Source organism: Ylistrum balloti, unplaced genomic scaffold (genome assembly GCF_031769215.1).
Source record: "Ylistrum balloti isolate Yb309-2 unplaced genomic scaffold, AGI_CSIRO_Ybal_v1 Utg369740, whole genome shotgun sequence".
Taxonomy (NCBI): Eukaryota; Metazoa; Mollusca; class Bivalvia; order Pectinida; family Pectinidae; genus Ylistrum; species Ylistrum balloti.
Window position 1 is genome coordinate 1,250,957 of NW_026781950.1, and position 26,169 is coordinate 1,277,125.

The 26,169-nt window shown below is 35.5% G+C and overlaps 1 protein-coding gene across 1 annotated transcript; it reads left to right on the top strand.

Annotated features, from left to right (window-relative positions):
- On the top strand, positions 1–24,509 carry LOC132543123 (uncharacterized). Its single transcript, XM_060206585.1, has 22 exons — positions 1–245; positions 1,072–1,225; positions 2,485–2,627; positions 3,372–3,543; positions 5,511–5,647; positions 5,978–6,128; positions 6,768–6,898; positions 8,137–8,263; positions 8,750–8,883; positions 9,161–9,284; positions 10,047–10,180; positions 11,481–11,640; positions 12,539–12,743; positions 13,735–13,883; positions 14,322–14,543; positions 15,250–15,476; positions 16,238–16,469; positions 17,324–17,597; positions 17,977–18,233; positions 22,328–22,565; positions 22,877–22,980; positions 23,671–24,509. The coding sequence occupies exons 1-22, from the start codon at positions 1–3 to the stop codon at positions 24,301–24,303; spliced, it is 4,353 nt and encodes a 1,450-aa protein (XP_060062568.1). The 3' UTR covers positions 24,304–24,509.
- Positions 24,510–26,169: the final 1,660 nt, after the last annotated feature.

The window sequence follows — 26,169 nt, forward strand, 5'->3', positions numbered from 1 at the left end:
ATGGATCTTGAAAAAGTATTAAAAAAGTATGATTTTGTCCGTGCTACTGAGGAAACATCAGATGAATTCAGAGACTTGCTTAATGAAAATCAAAGCGATTTTGAGGAGGCAGGTAATTTGAAAAGTCTTCAAAGATGTTTATCTGTCCTACAAGAGAAGCTTTGCATCAAAGGATACCCGGTAGATGGAACCCCAGGCTATGATATGGCATTTACCTCCATTGAAATCATTGGGGATGTTATGGAGTAAGTATATTTAGTAAAGAATTTCATTCATTCATGTATTGTATAGCACTGCTGATTTTCTCTGGGTGTTATAGGGTTTATCAACTAGTAATACATCAATGGAACTAAAAAAAATTAATTAAAGTGATGGACTTTGTTGCTTCCTGGCGGTCATTCCATCAGAATTTTTTGTTCATGTAGACTTTGATAGATATAGATACTAGTCCTGAACTGAAAACTTGCACATCAATATAAAATGTATATAGAATTACGTTTATTTATAATAAGTTGTATAATGGGAAGGTTTTGTCAATCCAGATCCAAAAATTTTACCTTTGAACTTACGAATTTTAATGGGGGGGGGGGGGGGAAATGCTGCAGAAACCAGTTAATCTCTGTAACACTAACATGTGTAAGACCATATCTCCTTCACGTCCAGGATAAGAGGTCCTAGGAATTGATCCTTCAGAGAAAAATTCTTCCAGAAGTGAAAGGCATGGCGCATAGGTGCTCTGCTTTTTGCCAGTATCTAGTGTATATATAACATAAAAATTATGACCGCATTTTTGTTTTTCATTAATTTGTTCAATCTATTTTTAGTTTTTATATTCTGGTGTATAACAATGTATAATTCAACTGGTCCATTTGATATTGCAAAGAGAAATAAGAAAATAAAAATCATCATCATTATTCTCGTTGTTGCGATTGTCATCATCACCACCACCATTACCAAACATATTCATTATCATAATGATAAACCCTCTCTTTACAACTGCCTGAAGTAAGTACATTTTTGTACGTAAATAAACATACAAACACTATTTAACCCTTTTTTCATTTTTTGCAGTGAATGTGTGGATAATGATAGAGCAAGTGAGAAAGATTGTCAGAAAATGCTGTTTGAATTCCTGTTGGCATGTATATGTGTCGGATCAGGATCCACTGTCATGGAAATAATATCAAAAGTCCTAGGAATTCAAGACCTTAAAAACTATATACAGGTATGATTATAATAAGATCTTAACCATATTCTGTTTCGTTTTATAATTATTCAATAAAAGCATTTTTTATCTCAGCTTTATACATTGTGCTGAAAACTAGAAAGGTTTCATTTCATGATTTGTAATTTGTGAATAGTTAAGTTGCAATGAAATAAAAAAATTTAATTGGTAAAACCTGAACAAATTATAATTATTCTTTAAAAGTTACACATACATTGATGACACTTTGTAAAGCAACATCACCAGTTCTTTTATGTTTCATCACCAGTTCTTTTATGTTTCATCACCAGTTCTTTTGTCTTTCATCACCAGTTCTTTTGTCTTTCATCACCAGTTCTTTTATGTTTCATCACCAGTTCTTTTATGTTTCATCACCAGTTCTTTTGTCTTCCATCACCAGTTCTTTTGTCTTTCATCACCAGTTCTTTTGTCTTCCATCACCAGTTCTTTTATGTTTCATCACCAGTTCTTTTTCTTTCATCACCAGTTCTTTTGTCTTTCATCACCAGTTCTTTTATGTTTCATCACCAGTTCTTTTATGTTTCATCACCAGTTCTTTTGTCTTCCATCACCAGTTCTTTTGTCTTTCATCACCAGTTCTTTTGTCTTCCATCACCAGTTCTTTTATGTTTCATCACCAGTTCTTTTGCCTTTCATCACCAGTTCTTTTGTCTTTCATCACCAGTTCTTTTATGTTTCATCACCTGTTCCCTTGTCTTTCATTACCTGTTCATCACCAGTTCTTTTGTCTTTCATCACCAGTTTGATTGTCTTTATCATCAGTTCATGAATTTGTCTTTCATCACCAGTTCTTTTGTCTTTCATCACTCTTTCATCACCAGTTTGATTGTCTTTATCATCAGTTCTTGAATTTGTCTTTCATCACCAGTTCTTTTGTCTTTCATTACCTGTTCTTTTGTCTTTCATCACCAGTTCTCTTATCTTTCATCACTAGTTTGATTGTCTTTATCATCAGTTCTTGAATTTGTCTTTCATCACCAGTTCTTTTGTCTTTCATTACCTGTTCTTTTGTCTTTCATTACCTGATCTTTTGTCTTTCATCACCAGTTCTTTTGTCTTTCATCACCAGTTCTTTTGTCTTTCATCACCAGTTCTTTTGTCTATCATTACCTGTTCTTTTTTCTTTCATCACCAGTTCTCTTATCTTTCATCGCCAGTTTGATTGTCTTTATCATCAGTTCTTGAATTTGTCTTTCATCTCTTCATGAGCCTACATTATATATATTAATCTTTTATAGGAAATGAAAGAGACTGAGTTGGTAAAGATATTCTCTGCACTGAAGAAAGTTACGCACACATCAGAAGAGCCCAAGGTGTCCATAGTAGACCAGGCTAGTGCCTGGGATGACTGCGTCAGTGGAGTGATTTTAGACCTCTTGAGGTATAGTGTAATAATAAAAAAAGATATTTTGGAGGGTTCATGTTGTGTTTAGTTCAAATGTATGAGGTGACATTCCACATTTTTCCATATGAAAGCATGCAGTGACATCTTAGTACACATAATGTACTTTCTAGTACACGTTTCAATGAAAATCTAAATTATTGGGTGGTGCAGTGGATAAAATACAATTCAAAAATTAAGAATGAGTTGAAGGTTCCCCAGTCTTACTTTAAAAGGTATTGAGCGATATTTACCTGCTTAACCAATTGGATTATGTCCTTGTGCTCCCGTTTCTTCCCAGAGTAAGACCCCAAGAACTCTTCCAAGAGAAAGAATAAGGTGATTAACAATGGTGGCTGAAAGCTTGTTCCACTCTATGCTGTAAATCACTTAGATTCAGCAGATGATTTGTTTTGCAAACTTACATCTCCAGACATAGAAATTACTTAAAATTTGTGAATGATGAGTCATTAAAGATTCAGAATCTTCAAGACTCTGATATTGGTTATCAAACCAACATGGATGCCATCCAGAGGTATTTAAGTACAAATAAAAGCAAGGGATTTGAATTTGCAGTTGGCTCTACTTTTGTATTGCAAAAATAAGTCTCGCACAAAATATAAGTGGCTTCAGTAAGGCATAAATAATGATTATAATTGTAGGTAATAATTTTGCAAAACAAACAAACATGAGTGTTTATTATTTTGTATTTTTAGTAATTGAATCATTTCATTTTGTTGATAGTGAAAACACAAACATTGCAACAGCAGAGTGCCAGGACCAGCTACTTGACCTGTATATGTTCTATTACCTGAGGATGACAGATATGCCTGTTGAATACGCGTTGTCCCTACATCGAGTTATGTCCAATATACAAGACTTTTACAGAGAGAAATATGGTTGCAATCCATTCAAGGTATGACTTCTACCAAAATTGAGGTTTGATTTTGACAGACTTATTACAGATAGGTTTTCAGGACTTTCGACAGATCTATAGACTTATCACAGACAGGTCTACAGGACTTTCGGCAGGATCTACAGACTTATCACAGATAGGTCTACAGGAGTTTGACAGGATCTACAGACTTATCACAGATAGGTCTACAGGAGTTTGACAGGATCTACAGACTTATCACAGATAGGTCCACAGACTTATCACAGACAGGTCTACAGGACTTTGACAGGATCTACAGACTTATCACAGATAGGTTTACAGGACTTTGACAGGATCCACAGACTTATCACAGATAGGTCTACAGGAGTTTGACAGGATCTACAGACTTATCACAGATAGGTCTACAGGACTTTCGACAGGATCTACAGACTTATCACAGATAGGTCTACAGGACTTTGACAGGATCTACAGACTTATCACAGATAGGTCTACAGGACTTTCGACAGGATCTACAGACTTATCACAGATAGGTCTACAGGACTTTCGACAGATCTATAGACTTATCACAGATAGGTCTACAGGACTTTCTACAGATCTGCAGACTTATCACAGATAGATCTACAGAACTTTCTACAGATCTACAGACTTATCACAGATAGGTCTACAGACTTATCACAGACAGGTCTACAGGACTTTGAAAGGATCTACAGACTTATCACAGATAGGTCTACAGGACTTTCGACAGGATCTACAGACTTATCACAGATAGGTTTACAGGACTTTGACAAGATCTACAGACTTATCACAGATAGGTCTACAGGACTTTTGACAGGATCTACAGACTTATCACAGATAGGTCTACAGGACTTTGACAAGATCTACAGACTTATCACAGATAGGTCTACAGGACTTTGAAAGGATCTACAGACTTATCACAGATAGGTCTACAGGACTTTCGACAGGATCTACAGACTTATCACAGATAGGTTTACAGGACTTTGACAAGATCTACAGACTTATCACAGATAGGTCTACAGGACTTTCGACAGGATCTACAGACTTATTACAGATAGGTCTACAGGACTTTGACAAGATCTACAGACTTATCACAGATAGGTCTACAGGACTTTGAAAGGATCTACAGACTTATCACAGATAGGTCTACAGGACTTTCGACAGGATCTACAGACTTATCACAGACAGGATCTACAGACTTATCACAGATAGGTCTACAGGACTTTGACAAGATCTACAGACTTATCACAGATAGGTCTACAGGACTTTGAAAGGATCTACAGACTTATCACAGATAGGTCTACAGGACTTTCGACAGGATCTACAGACTTATCACAGATAGGTTTACAGGACTTTGACAAGATCTACAGACTTATCACAGATAGGTCTACAGGACTTTCGACAGGATCTACAGACTTATCACAGATAGGTCTACAGGACTTTGACAAGATCTACAGACTTATCACAGATAGGTCTACAGGACTTTCTACAGATCTGCAGACTTATCACAGATAGGTCTACAGGACTTTCGAGAGGATCTACATAGTTACCACTGACAGGTCTTTGATAGAATTATCACACTGATGCCTACAGGACTTTTGACAGGATATACAAAATTATCACAATTATGTCTACAGATGTTTGACAAGACCTGTGTCGTTATCACAACTTATTTATTCTGCTGGACTTTGACAGAATCTAATGATCTATTATGACAATTCATTTATTTAAATGATCAAAGAATACATTTGAAAACCAATGCAACCTCCTCAAAGAATGATTTTTATACATGTATGCACAAGATAAGGTGCATCCATGTTTTAGACAACTTCTAGTTGTGTTAAATAAATGTAAACGGACAGATAATATATACATGTATACTGTACAGAATTTTAATGTAATCTTTTTATGTGATGCAAAGTGGTACATGTGTTCTTAATAAATCATTTCTTGCAATTAATCTCTTTATCTAGGCTATAAAAAATACAGATGGTATCCGCAAGCACATGGTGACAGTGCAAGGTGTGGTTTGTAATGAAAAATTTGGAAGAAGTGAGAAACAACTGGACATGACACAAAAGATCGTTGAGTTAATTCTCTACAGCATCAGGTAGGAGAATTACACAGAAATTTTTCCCTGTCATTTCTTATTGGCATTTAAAATTGTTGTTTTAAGTTTGAACACTGAAATATCATAAAATGATGCACCACTGTCTCTTTTCGCCGAGAATAAATAAAAGCACAATGTCCACTTACTTCATGTACTCATTGGATTTCATTTTGATCGTCAGTGAGGAAAAACAGGCCGAAAATCTGAATAATGTGTAATACATAAGTGCTGTATAAGTATATATATACAATGTAAGAATATACATGTAGTACAGAAATATATGAAATTTTACATGTTTTAATTATGAACTATTTCTTGTAACAGTTCCAGCGAAAAGTTAAAAGACTTGGAAAGTATTTGGGGAAGTGTTTTAGATTTTATGAAGACTATGGCCTTTTCAAAGAAATGTGCTGAACATCCTCAAGTATTGGAGCCTTTTGGACGGCATCTCTTTGATGAATTGCCAGAAGACTATGTAACGGTTTGCATAAGTTTTAATACTTCATGTTAATCTCTTTTTTCATATGACTTCTCAGGAAATATAATTATTTACCATCATCAGCAGCAAATGGTTCCGTACAAAACTATTTAGATATATTGGTCTTTGGCCTCAGGTAAATGCTGAGATGTAGGCTTTACTTCGGATACTTGTGTTTCTCAGAAAGCTGAAGTTGAGACCACCATGTGCTTCTGTGGTTGTGTCATAAGACAAGCCAATTATCCCAGATTTCTTTGGTTAGTGTGGGATGGACCTCCTGCATGTTGTTCAGTGTGGTCTCCAGCTTCTACAAGGAGTTCCTCCCTCCCCCCATAGACCCTTGATGTTCAAGGGTGATTAACACACCAAACAAATTGTGAGATAGATAATTAATGAAACATTGTTACTCATTGTTATGATGAAATTAATAATGTTCAAATAATTTTTAAAAGTTTTACAAATGTACATGGTATATTCTCTTAATCATTGTCTAGATGTTGCTGTCTCCAGAAGATTTGGAGCTTCGTAAATCATCTTCAATCCTACAAATTAAGATGAGAGTATCAAAGTTTTAACCAATAGTTGAATAATTGGAGTAATGACATATTTAACAAATAACTATTGATATTTCTTAAATTCTAGGATCACCCACAACTTATCGACGAATGGGCGTCTGTGTTTGGGGAGATTCTTCTGAAGGCTCCATCAGTGAATGCTTTACACACATGGGCCTATAGAATGGCAGACACAGCACAAGGACTAGCTGTAGTGAAGTAAGTCTATTCAATAAAAAAATTCCTTACAATTTCAAGAAATAGAATATTTTAAGCATTCAAGATGTCCATGTTTGGCCCTGCCATGAATTTGTTTCCTTTCAATGAACATACATATATCCACTGCTGTTTTCTTTGGGATTTGTAGAATTGATCTGGTGGAATGTTCCTAAATGTGATCTTTTTTTTTTTACTATTCTTCTTTAAAAATAAAATATGGTTTCTGGAGCATATCTTGATGTTAATACAGCAAATAATACAACTATTTATGTTTACCTGCCTTGTTGTTTACAGAATTTGCATGGCCCTTGTCTAAAGATGGTCTAAATATTATTTGCAACTGAGAAAAAATAATATATCTTTGTATGGCCCTTGCCTAGTCTACAACCTAAAGGGATGAAATTTTAGGGTTTATGTAATGCAGTAACAGTTTCAACACGACTATCACTGTCTGAACGAGATGAATTACCAATCCTAGCTTTCTGATTGGTTAAAAAATGCCAACATGCTTGTCATGCCATCTAGCATCAGCCGAATACTATAAATGATACTACCGTCTTTCAAGAAAGTATTCAGCATGCATAATGTTGTTGTGGGATAAGCAAATATTTATATCTAAAACATTTTCAAAACTGAAAGCTTAGAATCCAGGTGATTGTACAAATTGCTTAGATTTTGCAAATGCTTGATTTCATGAACTTGCCACTTCAGATATTTTCATGAGTACAACAGTTTTTGTGTCGCCTGCAGAGCTGGCGGACACTTAGGCATGTATGCTTCGTATGATGTATAAAACTTTGTGCATATCAATTTACAGACAGCTTCAGTATCTGGAAGACAGTGCTATTTATGTCTTTGGTAGAAGTGAACATCTCACTTTGTGGGATGAAAAAAAAATTGAAAAAAATATCAGTGGCTATCGCAAAAACTTATTTGATGTTTCAAAATTTTATGCATGCCTTCACAAGTATTTGAGGTGTAATATAATAGGTATAATAATGTGAGACAATACACAAAAACAAGGAAAATTTTCAGAACCTGTAACTTTTCAGGGATTAAGATATGTTTATAACCCACACGGCTCAACATGATACAATATGGCTTGACACCTTGACTGTTTCAACATCATGTTTGTATAAACATTTCGTGTTTGTACTTGATACTCAGTATTATAAACAATCTTTTGGATAGGTTTCAAGTGATACTGATTGTATGTTTTCTGGGTTTCTGTTTTCCAGGAAAGAATCAGCTGTGATTTGGTTTCCATTGGTGAAAGGCCTTCTCCGATGTGGTCATCAGCAAAGTTTAAATGTTGCAGAAAGAATCTTAGAAGGAGTAAAATTCAAGAAAATTTGGACTTGGAAGGTCAGATGATACTCTCAAGACTAAGCACTGGTTTTGTTTCATTTTTTTCTACTTTATTTTATTGATGGATTTTTGAATAAAATTTAATCTTTAGTTTGTAAATTATGACTTTTTACATAACAAATTTTAAAATGCAGACAATTTAGTTATAGTTTGATGTTCTCTAGTTCAGTTTTGATGTTTAATTATTTAGTATTATAACTATAATGAAAGCAGAAAGTTTCTAGCTTAGATTTATCAATGAAAATATGCTGATTGCAAATTGTTTCCTTTGTTTGAAAATTGAACCATCGTTCACACAAATGGTATATGACTCATGACCTTGATCATTGTCCTTGTGAGTCAGGGTAGTATGATGTGAGCCATTTCTGTGATAGTTGATACTGATCCTAGATAATTAGTTTAATTTAAAAAAAAAATATTGATGCCGTCAGCTTAATTGAAGACAAACATGGAACTACAGCCTGTATTTCTTTTGTCTTCTAGAAAAATTACAATCATGCTATGGAAATGATAGAAACGATAAGCAAAGTGGACTTTCCAACCTCTGGGAAAGACTCGGATGTCAAATTACTGCGAGCATATGGAGATATCATCAAATGTCTTCTCGAACAATTATCGTACGTTGGAAAGCAATCTTATTTCCACTTTTATTGATTGATAGAGTGGGCTTATAATCATCCATTGAAAAAGGATCTTCAGAAAATACTGTGTACAAAAATATTCATGATATGGTCTTCATTTATTATTTATTGTCAAGTGAATGAAAATACCTCTCTGTTTCCCCATTTTACGAAATACATTTTTAGTTTTAATTAACCTGTATACATTTACTGCTATGTAGATACATAAATCACATACGTCTTCAACAACTGAAATTGTCATTTTGTTTTGTAGACTTGTTAAAGTTGCAGAAAAAGCCATGGGTGTTGTGTCAGTTTTTGTTATAAACCTGATGGAAAAGCGATCAGAGACACTTAATGAGTTCACAGAAGGATTTGCGAGTAGTATATCATTGCAGGTATAAAGTTTTTTTTTTGTTTTTTTTTTTCCATACGTAAATCTCTGAATCTGTCAAGCTACTAACAAAACTGGGATATGTTTAGTATGACCTGCCTTTATATAAACACTATGACATAGGGATGTGAGCTAGTTTCAGTCTGCGTTTGTGTTATTTTAAGTTCAACAAATTTAACCAGTTTATGGTCACATCACTTATCAGAAACTGGTTAAAGTTATGTGCCTCTTATGATAAACATTATTTTAAATAATAAGCTCATGTATAGAGAAAGTCGATACAGTTTCAATTTCCTGACATTCCGTCAAGAATTCATTAAATTTTTTACATTTAATTGGAGTGAAGTGTATTTTCTAAAATGTTCTCATTCCAAAAATGTAAAAATTTAGAAAAGGATTTTTGTGCCAAAAATTCAACTGAAAGAGGATTTCATTCACAAAAACATGTTTCTCTATCACAATGAAAGATATTTCTCAATTTGTCCTTAGATGTAAACACAATTTATGATCTATAAACTTAATGCATTATGAGGTTACACCAGGAAACAAAACACAATACATGTATTAACATTTGAAATTGGTTTACCAGAATATTGAAAACAATGTCTGAAGTTGAAGATGGCAGTACACTTTGTTAACATTTCACAACCATGTATAGTAATGATCATATAATTTGAATTATTGTAAAACATTATTACGATTCGGGGTCCCTTAAAAAGCTAGGCTTACCATCTTTATGTGATTCTTTTCTCATCTTTTTCTTCAGAATAACCTGGAAGTTATTCCAGACTTAATCAAGAAATTTTCTGCGCTTATTATGGATGAAGACTACCCATGGGACCACAGTGATACACAGAGATGCGGTGAATCCATCTTGATAAATATCATTGATGCTTACAGGTGCATATCAAAAAAGGGGTTGGTCAATAATTGGTCATAACCTAAATATGTATGTATTCAACCCTCCCGCTAACCAGTGAATGTTATATTTTCTTTTACCTGCCTGGAATAATTTTGATGTTAGATAAACCATTATCAAAAAACTTGGCTTCAATATTAATTTCCATTGGCCAGTTCAGCTCCTTGAAAGCTTCACTCATGAAATACACAATCTGAAAGACTTTCTTTGCAATGCTTCCGTATCGTACATGATATTGCGATCTGATTTGTAGCTCGGGGAAGGACATGTTCAATGATGCATGATATTGTGATCTGATTTGTAGCTCGGGGAAGGACATGTTCAATGATGCATGATATTGTGATCTGATTTGTAGCTCGTGGGAAGGACATGTTCAGTAATACATGATATTGTGATCTGATTTGTAGCTTGGGGAAGGACATGTTCAATGATGCATGATATTGTGATCTGATTTGTAGCTCGGGGAAGGACATGTTCAATGATGCATGGTATTGTGATCTGATTTGTAGCTCGGGGAAGGACATGTTCAATGATGCATGATATTGTGATCTGATTTGTAGCTCGTGGGAAGGACATGTTCAGTAATACATGATATTGTGATCTGATTTGTAGCTTGGGAAGGACATGTTCAATGATGCATGATATTGTGATCTGATTTGTAGCTCGGGGAAGGACATGTTCAATGATGCATGGTATTGTGATCTGATTTGTAGCTCGGGGAAGGACATGTTCAATGATGCATGATATTGTGATCTGATTTGTAGCCTGTGGGAAGGACATGTTCAATGATGCATGGTATTGTGATCTGATTTGTAGCTCGTGGAAGGACATGTTCAATGATGCATGATATTGTGATCTGATTTGTAGCCTGTGGGAAGGACATGTTCAATGATGCATGATATTGTGATCTGATTTGTAGCCTGTGGGAAGGACATGTTCAATGATGCATGGTATTGTGATCTGATTTGTAGCTCGTGGAAGGACATGTTCAATGATGCATGGTATTGTGATCTGATTTGTAGCTCGTGGGAAGGACATGTTCAATGATGCATGATATTGTGATCTGATTTGTAGCTCGTGGGAAGGACATGTTCAATGATGCATGGTATTGTGATCTGATTTGTAGCTCGGGGAAGGACATGTTCAATGATGCATGGTATTGTGATCTGATTTGTAGCTCGTGGGAAGGACATGTTTAGTAATAAATGATATTGTGATCTGATTTGTAGCTCGTGGGAAGGACATGTTCAGTAATACATGATGTTGTGTTCTGATTTGTAGCTCGGGGATGGACATGCCTGATGATGTTGTTAAGACTATGGTCAATATGTTCCTGTACGCCATGGAAACAGATGATCTGGACTACATGAATGTTGTTACCGGTTTCGTCAGTATGCATGGATGTGTTGCATCAACATTTTTGCGTAGGTTTGTGGACAAGGTAAGTAGTACTACACATGTCCTGGTACTGTAATGCAATCAGCTGTTTCCTACATTCTTATCTTTTTATATATTTAATTATTCAGACAATTATTCTCATTTGTCGATAAGATCGTTTATAAAAGATGAGGAGCATATTTTTTTTGTGCTGATTCTGTTTGTCTGTTGTCCACGTTAACATTGCCCATGACTATTGCACCATAAGAGGTAGGGCTTTCATATTTGGTTTGTATGTTCCTTGTGACAGGTACCAAAATTTTTTCACACATGAATTTGACAGCGACCTTTGACCTACATTTGAAAAAAATTTAACATTGGCAATAACTATTGCATCGTAAGGGGGTATGACTTTCATATCTAATATATGTGTTCCTTTTGACAACAACTTTCTGGTATTACTTAAGTTTTTGACCATGTGTCCTTGACTGTAACCTTTGACCTACAATTGAAATTATTGAACATTGGCCTTAACTTTTGCACTGTAAGACATAAGTGTGCATGCAACTCGTACATGCTTTACACAGTACAGTTTTAATGTCCTCCTTCAGAATTTTGTTGCAACCAGGGGCATAGCGTTCTATTCACACATCTTGTGTTTTCGAGGATACGAAAATACAGTATACTTAGACTTGAAGAAAATACCTGAAAATTGAAGCTAATTGTCAAAACCGTATACATAGTCCTTTCCAAAATGGTCCTGGTATGTTCAAAATACAATGTAAGAGATTGATAGTATTGATTAAAATGTCACAAAATAACAATGCCAGGGTTAGTTTAATGACTTCTATGATGCTGATTTACACAGGATTTGGGCCATTTGCTGACATTTTTTGAATTGTAATTTAGATTGTAGCAAGATATTGAAATCAAACATACTAATGTTGTGCACATATTCCCAGCATTTGGGCACTGAGAATGCTGACAGAGTCTTAGTACCCTTAATGCCAGTCATCATGAAACAGTTAAACCACGAAGAGGACAGTCTCAAAGAAGCATCTCGTACGATTCTTTCATTAGCGAGTAACCAGGCACCTGCTGCAATCAGTCCATATTTACCAGCAGTGATAAAATGGTATGCAGCGACTCGTGATATTAAAGCATTGTGTAAGTTTTGAATATTTTATAATGACTTAAAATGCAAACAAAATTTTCAACACACTGATTGATAAATTTTTTTTTTTTCATCGTATCATTTTATATGTCCAGGGCTTAAAGAGTAAATGTTTTGGTGTGTCATTAGATTAGCTATATCTAAGTAAGTTTTATATGTACAAGTTTTCATTTTAAAAAAACTACTATTCCAGAATAGCTAGAGTAAGTATAACTGAATGTCAGATCTCAAAAGTCAAGCTAGTAAAATAATGTTTTTGGCAGGGATCAAAACCAAAATGTGTAAAAAGAGATAAATTACTCAGTATTGAGTAAAAGAATTTTAACGTAATTTTGTTGTTAGAACTTAAAACTTTGCTGGAGACATGGTAATTAAAGATGTTTGTTTAAGATTAAAACCGGCATGAATGAGATGATACACCACTTCAATAACACATTTACTGTGTATAATTAATGTATTGATTGCTTTGTCTGTGTTTGGTGTATCAATGGCGTTTAGTTATCAGTGGAGACAACCTTGAATTACGATACGTGTGTATGAGGTTTATTATCACCGTTTCCCACATAGTACTCAGATTTTTCCATTTGTCCTTAGTTGTGTTGTAAACTTCTATTTTTTCAAATCTCACATACAGGTTTATCTTGTTTATTGATGTTTTGATGTGATTGATACATCTGTCAGTTTTTTTTTGTCTATAATCTGTTTACCGTCTCATCACACTATTTTTGGCCTTAGTGTACATAGGATTTTAGTACAGCCGTAAAAGTTGGTCCATTCTGTATCATCTTGTATACTACGGACGTCAGTGCTAGTATGCTCCACACTGGTCATTTGTCTGATGGAGGTGACGTGTAGTCATTGAAACGTCACACTCTAATCTTCTACTTGTATTAAAAGAACTTCTATTCTATTGACATTACCAACCTGAAGAAAATGTTCCGAAATAGTTGAAGTATTAAGACAAGAGAAATTATTGATTTACAGCGGCACTTTGGATGCCTTATAAAAAGAGCGACGGAATCTCGCAAGAGGATTTCAATGAACTGATGAAGACAATGAAATCAGACACACAGGCAGACTCTGGATCTATGCAGTCTGTTATTTTAATGGACATTGGAGAGAAACAACCAGAAGTATAATAAAGTTTTATAAATTCATTTTAATTTCCTTCCAAAAAAATCATGACTTCAAAGATATTGGTCGTATTCTTGGAGTTAAATGGAATTATTTTTTCGCCCAAACTAACGCATTTTCGCAGAGAAAAACCTTAAGCAACTGTGTAACAGTAACTTTGTAGTTGGCAATAGTTGCAGAGAATAAAATTTTGGTATTTTCATGGTCAGGAAAGGAAGCCAGAAACAAAATCTCTATACTGGTATTATTTGTGATTTTGTTTTTTAATGGACATAGGTGAAAAATACTTTATTTCTTTCAGTCCTGAAACAAACTATTATTTGAGTCATAATTGATTTTAGGAAGATGTATATGTTTGATTTTCAGTATAATTCAGTACTTTCCAAACCCATTTTTCCACTATATAATATAATTGTATTAAAAACTTTTATTTTCAGCTATTTACCAAGGAAAGTGTCGACATGATGTTGAGTGAAAGATTCATAGACAGTACCAATGACCAGTACAGGATTTTGTGTGCCTTAACTTTTGTTGTTCCTAAGAAGTCAGAAATGTTTGGAATAAACATTGTGGACCGTGTCTTGAGGAATAAGGAATTGAATTTGACCTACACAAGTGCTCTGCAGAGCATCGGTGTAAGCCTGGCTTCACAACATCCGGTAATTTTCATAGAAAGGTTCTATGCTTAGCTGCTACCATTGATTGTTCTTTTAACAACAGATGTGTATATTACACTTAAACTATCATTCATCTGTTCATCCATAATGGTTGGATCTGTAGAGTGGGATATAGCTGGTGATCCAGCTGTATCAAACTCCGATGATCCAACCATTGCCGATACTTCTACTACCAATACTATCACTGGTATTTCAGCCGATAATGTGGCTGTTTTTCAAGCATGCAGAATTTATATGCGTCAATAGATGCGTCTCCATTGTATTGTCAATACTATATCATATATACAATAGACAATTGTAATTACGACACGGCTAAGCTGTAATTTTAGCTTTAGATATGCAAATATTTTTACCACTGTTCTGATTATGGCTAGCCGAGCTAGCCAAAACATGTAAACTTATAATAAAACCCCACAAACCAGCAGAATCCAGATGTTGATGCTCCATCTCCTCTGTCATTTGTATCTACCTTCCTTATTGAGGCTCTATTGAATACTGTTGGATATCCATCTTTGATTCCTTCTTGATTCGTTCGACGACTGAAGACAACCAGGACATTGGTTCTCTCCCACTCTGTTAAGACTTTTTTATTTAATATTAATAGTCGACGACAAAGTACCATGAGTGAGATAAAGCAAGATAACTCTCAAAATTTTGTTTTGTTTAAATACATATTCTGACTTTTCAGGAGTTAGTGGATACAGTTTTGGCTGAGCTTGTGAACCTGTCAAAAAAATGTGACAATCCTGTTTTCCAAGTCGCTTTGATTGACGGTATTCATACCGTCGGGACTCAACAGGGTCCTGAGCGACTAAAGCCACATCGACCATATATTGAAGATTTGCAAAAAGATGGGGCTACTGCTGGAATCAAAGAGATGGCCACATCTATCCTTAATGCAATGGATGGAATAAGGTAATCACACAAAATTTTATGCGCTAGTAATTTTACTATGCACCAATCAAATTAATTGTAATTTTACTATGCACCAATCAAATTAATTGTAATTTTACTATGCACCAATCAAATTAATTGTAATTTTTCTATGCACCAATCAAATGAATTGTAATTTTACTATGCACCAATCAAATTAATTGTAATTTTACTATGCACCAATCAAATTAATTGTAATCTTACTATGCACCAATCAAATTAATTGTAATTTTACTATGCACCAATCAAATTAATTGTAATTTTACTATGCACCAATCAAATTAATTGTAATTTTACTATGCACCAATCAAATTAATTGTAATTTTACTATGCACCAATCAAATTAATTGTAATTTTACTATGCACCAATCAAATGAATTGTAATTTTTCTATGCACCAATCAAATTAATTGTAATTTTACTATGCACCAATCAAATTGATTGGAATTATACTATGCACCATTCATATTAATTATAAATGTACTATTCACCAATCAAAATATTTGTAATTGCACTATACACCTATCAAATTAATTGTAATTGTAGTGTGCACCAATCAATTTTATTGTAATTTTAGCACTATGCACCAATTAAATTAATTTTTGTACTATGCACCAATCAAATTAATTGTACACACAATTTTCATAAAACTGCTTGAAACATGATTCTGTTACGTTTGTTTTAAAATCAGTACAATTTTGATTAAATATGAACGCGATTTCTGTTTAATTCTTTTTTTTACAGTGTTGAAGGAATAGTGGAGGATGTAAAACAACAGAAGGGAGACATCAATGTGCTCAACACCAAGGTCACAGAAAATACAGAAAAAGTTAACGTGGTGGATAAAAAAGTGGATAATCAAGGAAAAGAAATCGCAACGGTCAAAACTGGACTCCAAGCTACCGATAAGCGTGTGGATAACGTGGAAAAAGATTTGGATGAAACAAAGATTAAGGTTGAAGAGGTTGATAATAAGGCAAGTTTTAATTCCATTTCAAAATTCTGTTACTGTTCCTTATATTATAAACATGGTATTGTAATTTTCATGGTTTGCAGTATGATACATTTTACAGAGATAGCGGTATATTAAAGGATATGCTATTGTTGCCTGAATAACGTGTTTAAATCTGGAATGATATGATGACTAAATGCACTAGCATTTCTAGAAAAAAAAACAGTTTTTGGTTCATGTCTTTAATTTTATGGTTCATACAACAGTAAACTCTGCTGAAGATCTTCTGAAATATAAGATTAAGTAAGTAAGATTTCGAAAAAGGACACTGAAAAATGAACAAAGTTGATCTGTTTATACAAATCATTTTTGATGTTAAGTATTTATAGAATGTAAAGTGTGAATTTTCCAGACAGAAGATAAATATTCATATTTAAAATGCCAAGAGTCAGTTCTATTAGCCCTAGAACTAAATTCACCATTTGAAATCAGGTTTATTTTTATCATAAGTTACTAATTTACAGACAATGACTAATGCCCCTAGCTGGTCTAACTATCCTTCAACCTTTATATTCAATATTGCTTATCTCAGATGACCATCAAGGCAGCTAGGCCTCTTGTTCACTAACCAGTGGTCATTTCTCATTAGTTTTTGAACATATGAAGCCTTATAGATTCCAACTGGCACTTTCAAAATTTCTGTCAGTGATGATTCAGTACAGTGAATATACTGTGGTTTCTTTGTTAAATGACCTTAAAATTATAGCACTGTTCAGTAGTACTTGGAATTCATATTGATAAAATTATCTGTAATTTTGAAATCAGATATTTCTCATAAAAGAAATTTCATAAATGTAAACCCAGTATGTCATTTACAGACAATGACCAATGCCCCAAAATGGTCAAGAGATCTGACCAAGCTGATGAATCCAACAACAGAACATGACTGGAGACTCCTGGCCCAGAGGTTAGGGTACACACCACAGGACATCAAGGGCTGGGCGACCCAGCATGATCCCTGTATGGGCCTCCTTAGTGAGTGGTACGCCACCCACAAGACAATAGAGGCTACCCATGCTGTACTGACAGCTCTACAGGAGATGAACAGGATGGATGCTGCTGCCATTGTGGAGAATGCCATGAAGGCTGTAGGTCAGTAAACATTGTTATTTTATTATGTAGAGGATTAGTTACACTGAACAAACAATGTACTGGAGACTGACAGGCATTGAAAAATCAATGCAATGAGAAAAAACTCTTTTTCTCTGAATTTTCTGCAATCTCACTTTTCTCTTTTCCATTGTCCTTTAATTTGTAGTTTCCATTGATACATATATGTATAGGATGGGGTGGCTTCCTGTATATAATAACAATAGAATTGTGAAATGAAAATACTTTTGTTTTTTCCTAATTTTCTGAGAAAACATGAGGAAATCAATGTGAAAGAATTGGTACTCTTTACAGTCACATCATAATTATGTTTTTTCATACTTATCTAATTTCTGATGTTATATTCAATTTCTGTCCTCAGAGGGCGTTGTTGAAGAAGAGGTGGACTATGTCACACCTCCACCTATATTCCTAAGTTACCAATGGGGTCATCAGAATGAGGTCAAGTTATTACGCAACCATCTACAAATGGCCGGGTATGAGTGCTGGATGGACATTGGACAAATGGGAGGTGGAGACAAACTGTTTGAAAAGATTGACAACGGAATTCGTGGTGCAAAAATCATCATCTGTTGTGTTTCTGAAAAATATTCCAAGTCTCCCAACTGTAACAGAGAGGTGAGTAGTCAGTATCAGGTATATATCTCCCTACTGTAACAGGGAGGTGTGTAGTCAGTATCAGGTATGTATCTCCCTACTGTAACAGGGAGGTGTGTAGTCAGTATCAGGTATATATCTCCCAACTGTAACAGAGAGGTGAGTAGACAGTATCAGGTATATATCTCCCCACTGTAACAGAGAGGTGAGTAGTCAGTATCAGGTATATATCTCCCTACTGTAACAGTGTGGTGTGTAGTCAGTATCAGGTATATATCTACCAAGTAAATAGAGAGGTGAGTAGTCAGTATATATCTCCCAACTGTAACAGAGAGGTGAGTAGTCAGTATCAGGTATATATCTCCCTACTGTAACAGAGAGAGGTGTGAGTAGTCAGTAGTATATATCAGGTATATATCCCACTGTAACAGAGAGGTGAGTAGTCAGTATCAGGTATATATCTCCCTACTGTAACAGAGAGGTGTATATATCTCCCACTGTAATAGAGAGTAGTCAGTATCAGGTATATATCTCCCCACTGTAACAGAGAGGTGAGTAGTCAGTATCAGGTATATATCTCCCTACTGTAACAGAGAGGTGAGTAGTCAGTATCAGGTATATATCTCCCTACTGTATCTCCCTGCTGTACAGAGAGGTGAGTAGTCAGTATCAGGTATATATCTCCTTACTGTAACAGAGAGGTGAGTAGTCAGTATCAGGTATATATCTCCCCACTATATAGAGAGGTGAGTAGTCAGTATCAGGTATATATCTCCCAACTGTAACAGAGAGGTGAGTAGTCAGTATCAGGTATATATCTCCCTACTGTAACAGAGAACAGAGAGGTCAGTAGTACTGTAACAGAGAGGTGAGTAGTCAGTATCAGGTATATATCTCCCTACTGTAACAGAGAGGTGAGTAGTCAGTATCAGGTATATATCTCCCCACTATATAGAGAGGTGAGTAGTCAGTATCAGGTATATATCTCCCTACTGTAACAGAGAGGTGAGTAGTCAGTATCAGGTATATATCTCACTACTGTAACAGTGAGTTGAGTAGTCAGTATCAGGTATAGGTATATATCAGGTATATATCTCCCCACTGTAACAGAGAGGTGAGTAGTCAGTATCAGGTATATATCTCCCAACTGTAACAGAGAGGTGAGTAGTCAGTATCAGGTATATATCTCCCTACTGTAACAGAGGTGAGTAATCAGTATCAGGTATATATCTCCCAACTGTAACAGAGAGGTGAGTAGTCAGTATCAGGTATATATCTCCCTACTGTAACAGAGAGGTGAGTAGTCAGTATCAGGTATATATCTCCCTACTGTAACAGAGAGGTGAGTAGTCAGTATCAGGTATATATCTCCCTACTGTAACAGAGGTGAGTAGTCAGTATCAGGTATATATCTCCCCACTATATAGAGAGGTGAGTAGTCAGTATCAGGTATATATCTCCCTACTGTAATAGAGAGGTGAGTAGTCAGTATCAGGTATATATCTCCCTACTGTAACAGAGAGGTGAGTAGTCAGTATCAGGTATATATCTCCCTACTGTAACAGAGAGGTGAGTAGTCAGTATCAGGTATATATCTCCCTAGTGTAATAGAGAGGTGTGTAGTCAGTATCAGGTATATATCTCCCTGTACTGTAACAGGGAGGTGAGTAGTCAGTATCAGGTATATATCTCCCTACTATAACAGAGAGGTGAGTAGTCAGTATCAGGTATATATCTCCCTACTATAATAGAGAGGTGAGTAGTGTATATAACTGTAACAGAGAGGTGTGTAGTCAGTATCAGGTATATATCTAACCCAGTATCAGGTATATACTGTAACAGAGAAGTAGAGGGTATATATCTCCCTACTGTAACAGAGAGGTGTGTAGTCAGTATCAGGTATATATCTCCCCACTATATAGAGAGGTGAGTAGTCAGTATCAGGTATATATCTCCCTACTGTAACAGAGAGGTGTGTAGTCAGTATCAGGTATATATCTCCCAACTGTAACAGAGAGGTGAGTAGTCAGTATCAGGTATATATCTCCCTACTGTAACAGAGAGGTGTGTAGTCAGTATCAGGTATATATCTCCCTACTGTAACAGAGAGGTGTGTAGTCAGTATCAGGTATATATCTCCCTACTGTAACAGAGAGTAGTCAGTATCAGGTATATATCTCCCTACTGTAACAGAGAGGTGTGTAGTCAGTATCAGGTATATATCTCCCTACTGTAACAGAGGTGAGTAGTCAGTATCAGGTATATATCTTCCTACTGTAACAGAGAGGTGAGTAGTCAGTATCAGGTATATATCTCCCTACTGTAACAGAGAGGTGAGTAGTCAGTATCTATAATAGAGAGGTGAGTAGTCAGTATCAGGTATATATCTCCCTACTGTAACAGAGAGGTGAGTAGTCAGTATCAGGTATATATCTCCCTACTGTAACAGAGAGGTGTGTAGTCAGTATCAGGTATATATCTCCCCACTATATAGAGAGGTGAGTAGTCAGTATCAGGTATATATCTCCCTACTGTAACAGAGAGGCGTGTAGTCAGTATGTTTAGTCAGTATCAGGTATATATCTCCCTACTGTAACAGAGAGGTGTGTAGTCAGTATCAGGTATATATCTCCCTACTGTAACAGAGAGGTGAGTAGTCAGTATCAGGTATATATCTCCCTACTGTAACAGAGAGGTGAGTAGTCAGTATCAGGTATATATCTCCCCACTGTAACAGAGAGGTGAGTAGTCAGTATCAGGTATATATCTCCCAACTGTAACAGAGAGGTGAGTAGTCAGTATCAGGTATATATCTCCCTACTGTAACAGAGAGGTGAGTAGTCAGTATCAGGTATATATCTCCCCACTATATAGAGAGGTGAGTAGTCAGTATCAGGTATATATCTCCCTACTGTAACAGAGAGGTGTGTAGTCAGTATCAGGTATATATCTCCCCACTATATAGAGAGGTGTGTAGTCAGTATCAGGTATATATCTTCCTACTGTAACAGAGAGGTGAGTAGTCAGTATCAGGTATATATCTCCCTACTGTAACAGAGAGGTGAGTAGTCAGTATCAGGTATATATCTCCCTACTGTAACAGAGAGGTGTGTAGTCAGTATCAGGTATATATCTCTATATAGAGAGGTGAGTAGTCAGTATCAGGTATATATCTACCCACTATATAGAGAGGTGAGTAGTCAGTATCAGGTATATATCTCCCTACTCTAACTGAGAGGTGTGTAGTCAGTATCAGGTATATATCTCCCTACTGTAACAGAGAGGTGTGTAGTCAGTATCAGGTATATATCTCCCTACTGTAACAGAGAGGTGAGTAGTCAGTATCAGGTATATATCTCCCTACTGTAACAGAGAGGTGAGTAGTCAGTATCAGGTATATATCTCCCCACTATATAGAGAGGTGTGTAGTCAGTATCAGGTATATATCTCCCTACTGTAACAGAGAGGTGTGTAGTCAGTATCAGGTATATATCTCCCTACTGTAACAGAGAGGTGAGTAGTCAGTATCAGGTATATATCTCCCCACTATATAGAGAGGTGAGTAGTCAGTATCAGGTATATATCTCCCCACTATATAGAGAGGTGAGTAGTCAGTATCAGGTATATATCTCCCTACTGTAACAGAGAGGTGAGTAGTCAGTATCAGGTATATATCTCCCTACTGTAACAGAGAGGTGTGTAGTCAGTATCAGGTATATATCTTCCTACTGTAACAGAGAGGTGAGTAGTCAGTATCAGGTATATATCTCCCTACTGTAACAGAGAGGTGAGTAGTCAGTATCAGGTATATATCTCCCTACTGTAACAGAGATGTGTGTAGTCAGCAGTGGGTACATCTATTTATCTTCCTACTGTAACAGAGGTGACCAGCTAGTGATGGCAGTGATTTTATCAAAATTTTATAAAAAGTTCTGCTAATTAGGACTAGAATATGGACTGTATGATTCTGACCTTTATTCAGATGGAGCAACATGGAGGTCAAGATTACTGAAGAGGTCAGATGTCAGAAAAATATATTGCTTTTTATGTTCATTACTGAAAATGTTTTATTTTATTTACACTTCAGAATCCATGTTGGATATTTCATTTTTTAGGTGAACCTATCCACAAACCTTGGGAAGCCCATGATTCCCCTCCTGATGGAGAAAATGAGCTGGCCACCGAAGGGCTCAATGGGACCAATCTTCAGCGAGTACCTGTTTGTAAGATTCTTCCAACGTGGAGGGGAGGAGACTAAAGACCAACGGTACTGGCCAGTTCCCAAGTTCCAGGAACTGTTGATGCAACTCAACATGTATCAAGCCCTGCCTGAGGAATCTCTTATAACCAAAGGTAAGTACAAAAAATGGTCACAATTTCTCATGTGGGATTGTGAAGTTACAACCATAATATTTTTTCAATAACCATGCCACCCACTGTAATTTATAAATCATATTGAGGCTTTTAATTTATAAAGATACAGAATTATATACTTGTAGCGCTAAAAAAGAGGAATCAAATTGGATATAGCACATAATTTTGTCATTAACAAAAACACAATCACAACAATAGAAGGAAGAAAATAAGCATTTTGTTCCTATGTTTACAAATATCTTATGTACAGTAGAAAAATTTACCATACTATATACATACAACTTATTCAGAGTACAAGAACTGGTGGAAGCCAGTGGCAGAAGAAATTGTTATTACCAAAATAAAAGGAGGGGACAAAGGTCAAAGTTCATCAGGAAAACAGCCATCTTTAAAGGTAAAATATTAAATAACTTACGGCAGGTTTCCTAAGGACTTTGATATAAAACAGAAGTTTCCTTTATAGTGAAGATTTCATACCCCGGATTAGATTGCTTACTTTGAACATACTTAATTTGGCTCTTAATTTTAGCATATGTCTTCTTTATGCAAATTAACTCAATGTTGAATGCATGCATCCGCATCATTAGAACAATCATATTTTATTGCAATAATTTCATGTTTAAAAGCATTGCAAAATTACTGCTATAAGATGTAGGTTTACATTATTTTGCTCTTCAATATGTGACAACTCCCAAGATGGAATTTAATGATGATGATGAAAAGTTTTCTGTATCTGTTAAGTTACACTAGAACAGCATGTTAAGTACCATCGGTCAGTAAACCTGTGTTATTGTGTAACCTAGATTAGGTAACACTAGAACAAGGATATTTTGTACTGTCAGTCAGTCAGTCTGCCTGTATTATTGTGTAACCTAGATTAGGTAACACTAGAACAAGGATATTTTGTACTGTCAGTCAGTCAGTCTGCCTGTATTATTGTGTATCCTAGATTAGGTAACACTAGAACAAGGATGTTTTGTACTGTCAGTCAGTCAGTCTGCCTGTATTATTGTGTATCCTAGATTAGGTAACACTAGAACAAGGATGTTTTGTACCGTTGATCAGTCAACCTTTGTTATTTCAGGAGGGAGAAGACTCCCCGGATGTGTTCCTGTCATACCAGTGGGGCAAACAGAACCAGATCAAGCAGTTGTATAGAAGGTTGAACGAGCTTGGATACAGCTGCTGGATGGATATTTACCAGATGGGAGGTGGGGATTCACTCTATGATAAAATTGACAGAGGTGTTCGTGGCTGCAAGGTTGTCCTGAGCTGTGTTACCACAAAATATACCTTGTCGGCAAATTGTCGCCGGGAAGTGAGCCTGGCAGATTCTCTCAAGAAGCCAATGGTTCCTCTCCTCCTGGAGAAGATGGACTGGCCCCCTGCTGGACCCATGAGTATGGTCTTCACACAGCTTCTCTTCATCAATTTTTACCGTGATGAAAAAGTGCAAATGTCTTGGGATGGAAGCAAATTTGATGAACTCCATGGTAAGATAAATGAATATCTCTCCCTGAGTGCTGGTGATCAGCCTGCAATCAAAGGTCCAGAAAAAGGACCCAAAGAAGAAACAAACAAAAGCCAAGCACAGGTATCGTCTAAAGAAGTAACAAAACCAGCCCAGCATGCACAAGAGGAACAGGTCACACCAAAGGAAGAAACCAAAACTGTTGTTAAACCAAACAAGAAGTCTTCATCTTGCATACTTCTTTAGTCTTACAGCTTTTAATGCAAACTGTGCCCATTTTTATGCCAAAGATTCTCTGAAGGGTAAAAGATGGAGAGGAAAAAGGAAGGGTATTTTTTTTTAGTTTACGCCAAATATTCTCTGAAGGGTAACAGGAAAAATTAAGGGTATTTCTTTATCAATCTTTGTTTTGTGACACAAAAAGAGTTTGGTTACTTAAATATAGATGAACTTTTGAATACAGCTATATTTATCCAGTGATAATCTCAGTAGAAGTCCAGAATGTAATCTAAAACACATGAAAGGTATGTCACAGACTAAGGATTTGTGCAGGAGAAAGACAAGTAGATTAATTGTACAATTGCCTTCTGGCAGCTTCCAGAGTTGGCTTGTCTAGATAAAAAAAATTCAAGAATGTTTTTATGAAAAACAAAATATATTTATTTTATTAGAAAATGAATGTGGCATTAATATGTGATGTTTTACAGAATTGTGTAAAGATAATATATACATGTAGCCTTTGAGTTTAATTTTTAAATTGACCAAATACTGCCTTTTAGAGGGATACATACATGTGTCATCAGACATATAGCTATTGGTGTTATGATTTTTATTTATAAACTACTTGTCCTTAATGTCTTTTAGTACACTTAGCTCAAGTGTACACAATAGTGTACTAGACAGCTAGTAGTTAGTTCTTATAAACATACACAATCTGTCCAGCCCTTTCTCGTTTGTGATAACAAACCTAGTCAATGCCTTGAATAATTGGTTTTTTTTAAGATCTATACTTGTAATATCATTTTGACTTGATCCCTCCGGATATTTCTGGTTTATGATGATTTGTGTCATTTTATTTTGACTTAATCCGTCCAGACAATTTTGGTTTATGATGAAAAACCTATATGTTCCTTTCATATCATTTTGACTCAATCGGTCAAGACATTTCCGGTTTATGATGAAAAATTTATATTCCTTTCATATCATTTTGACTCAGTCCGTCAAGACGTTTCCGGTTTATGATGAAAAACCTATATTCCTTTCATATCATTTTGACTCCATCCGTCAAGACATTTCCGGTTTATGATGAAAAACCTATATTCCTTTCATATCATTTTGACTCCATCCGTCAAGACATTTCCGGTTTATGATGAAAAACCTATATTCCTTTCATATCATTTTGACTCAATCCGTCAAGACATTTCTGGTTTATGATGAAAAACCTATATTTTTTTGTCGTTTCATTTTGACATGATCCGTCCAGACTTCTCCAGTTTGTGATGATTATTCCATAGATTTATTGTATTTTTTTATTAACTTTTTACATTTGTGATAATGTTTTGACTTGATCTGTCCAGACATCATAAATTTGTATTAATACACCGAATAAGTCTGTGTGTATATTCAAGATTATCATATTAATGATGTAATTTCCATTACATTATTGTTAAAAGGTACTTTTTTCATCTCTCATTCCCTCTATTCAATTCCTACTCTCACCTGAGTTTGTAGTGATTTCCATTGTTTTGTAAGGAGAATTTGTTACAGTTTTGGGTACATTATCAGAATTCAAGTATACTTTTTTGAAATGCAGTTTTACTGTTTTAAGAAATCTTTAAGAAGACACAACCATCAGGTTATGATAGCATTTAGAATTTTTAACCTTATATGGTCTGTGGTATAGTAAAAAGCAATAGTCGATTAAAGACAATCATTATGTATGTAACAGTTAACAATGTAACAATGCTTGGGGACTGCATGCTGAAGTGGTTAAGGCCTCTGAGTGTCTTTATCACTAGCCACCACCTCTGGGTCGGGGAATTCGAGGCCTACATGGGTAGGTCGCCAGGTACTGGCCGTAGGTTGGTGGTTTTTCTCCGGGAATTCCAGCTT

Excerpts from the sequence above, each read along its gene's own strand:
- LOC132543123 (XM_060206585.1), top strand. The coding sequence starts at position 1 with ATGGATCTTGAAAAAGTATTAAAAAAGTATGATTTTGTCCGTGCTACT. Across the intron at positions 6,899-8,136 it reads CAAGGACTAGCTGTAGTGAA|GAAAGAATCAGCTGTGATTT; the intron begins GTAAGTCTATTC and ends TCTGTTTTCCAG. Across the intron at positions 22,566-22,876 it reads GGAATCTCTTATAACCAAAG|AGTACAAGAACTGGTGGAAG; the intron begins GTAAGTACAAAA and ends CAACTTATTCAG.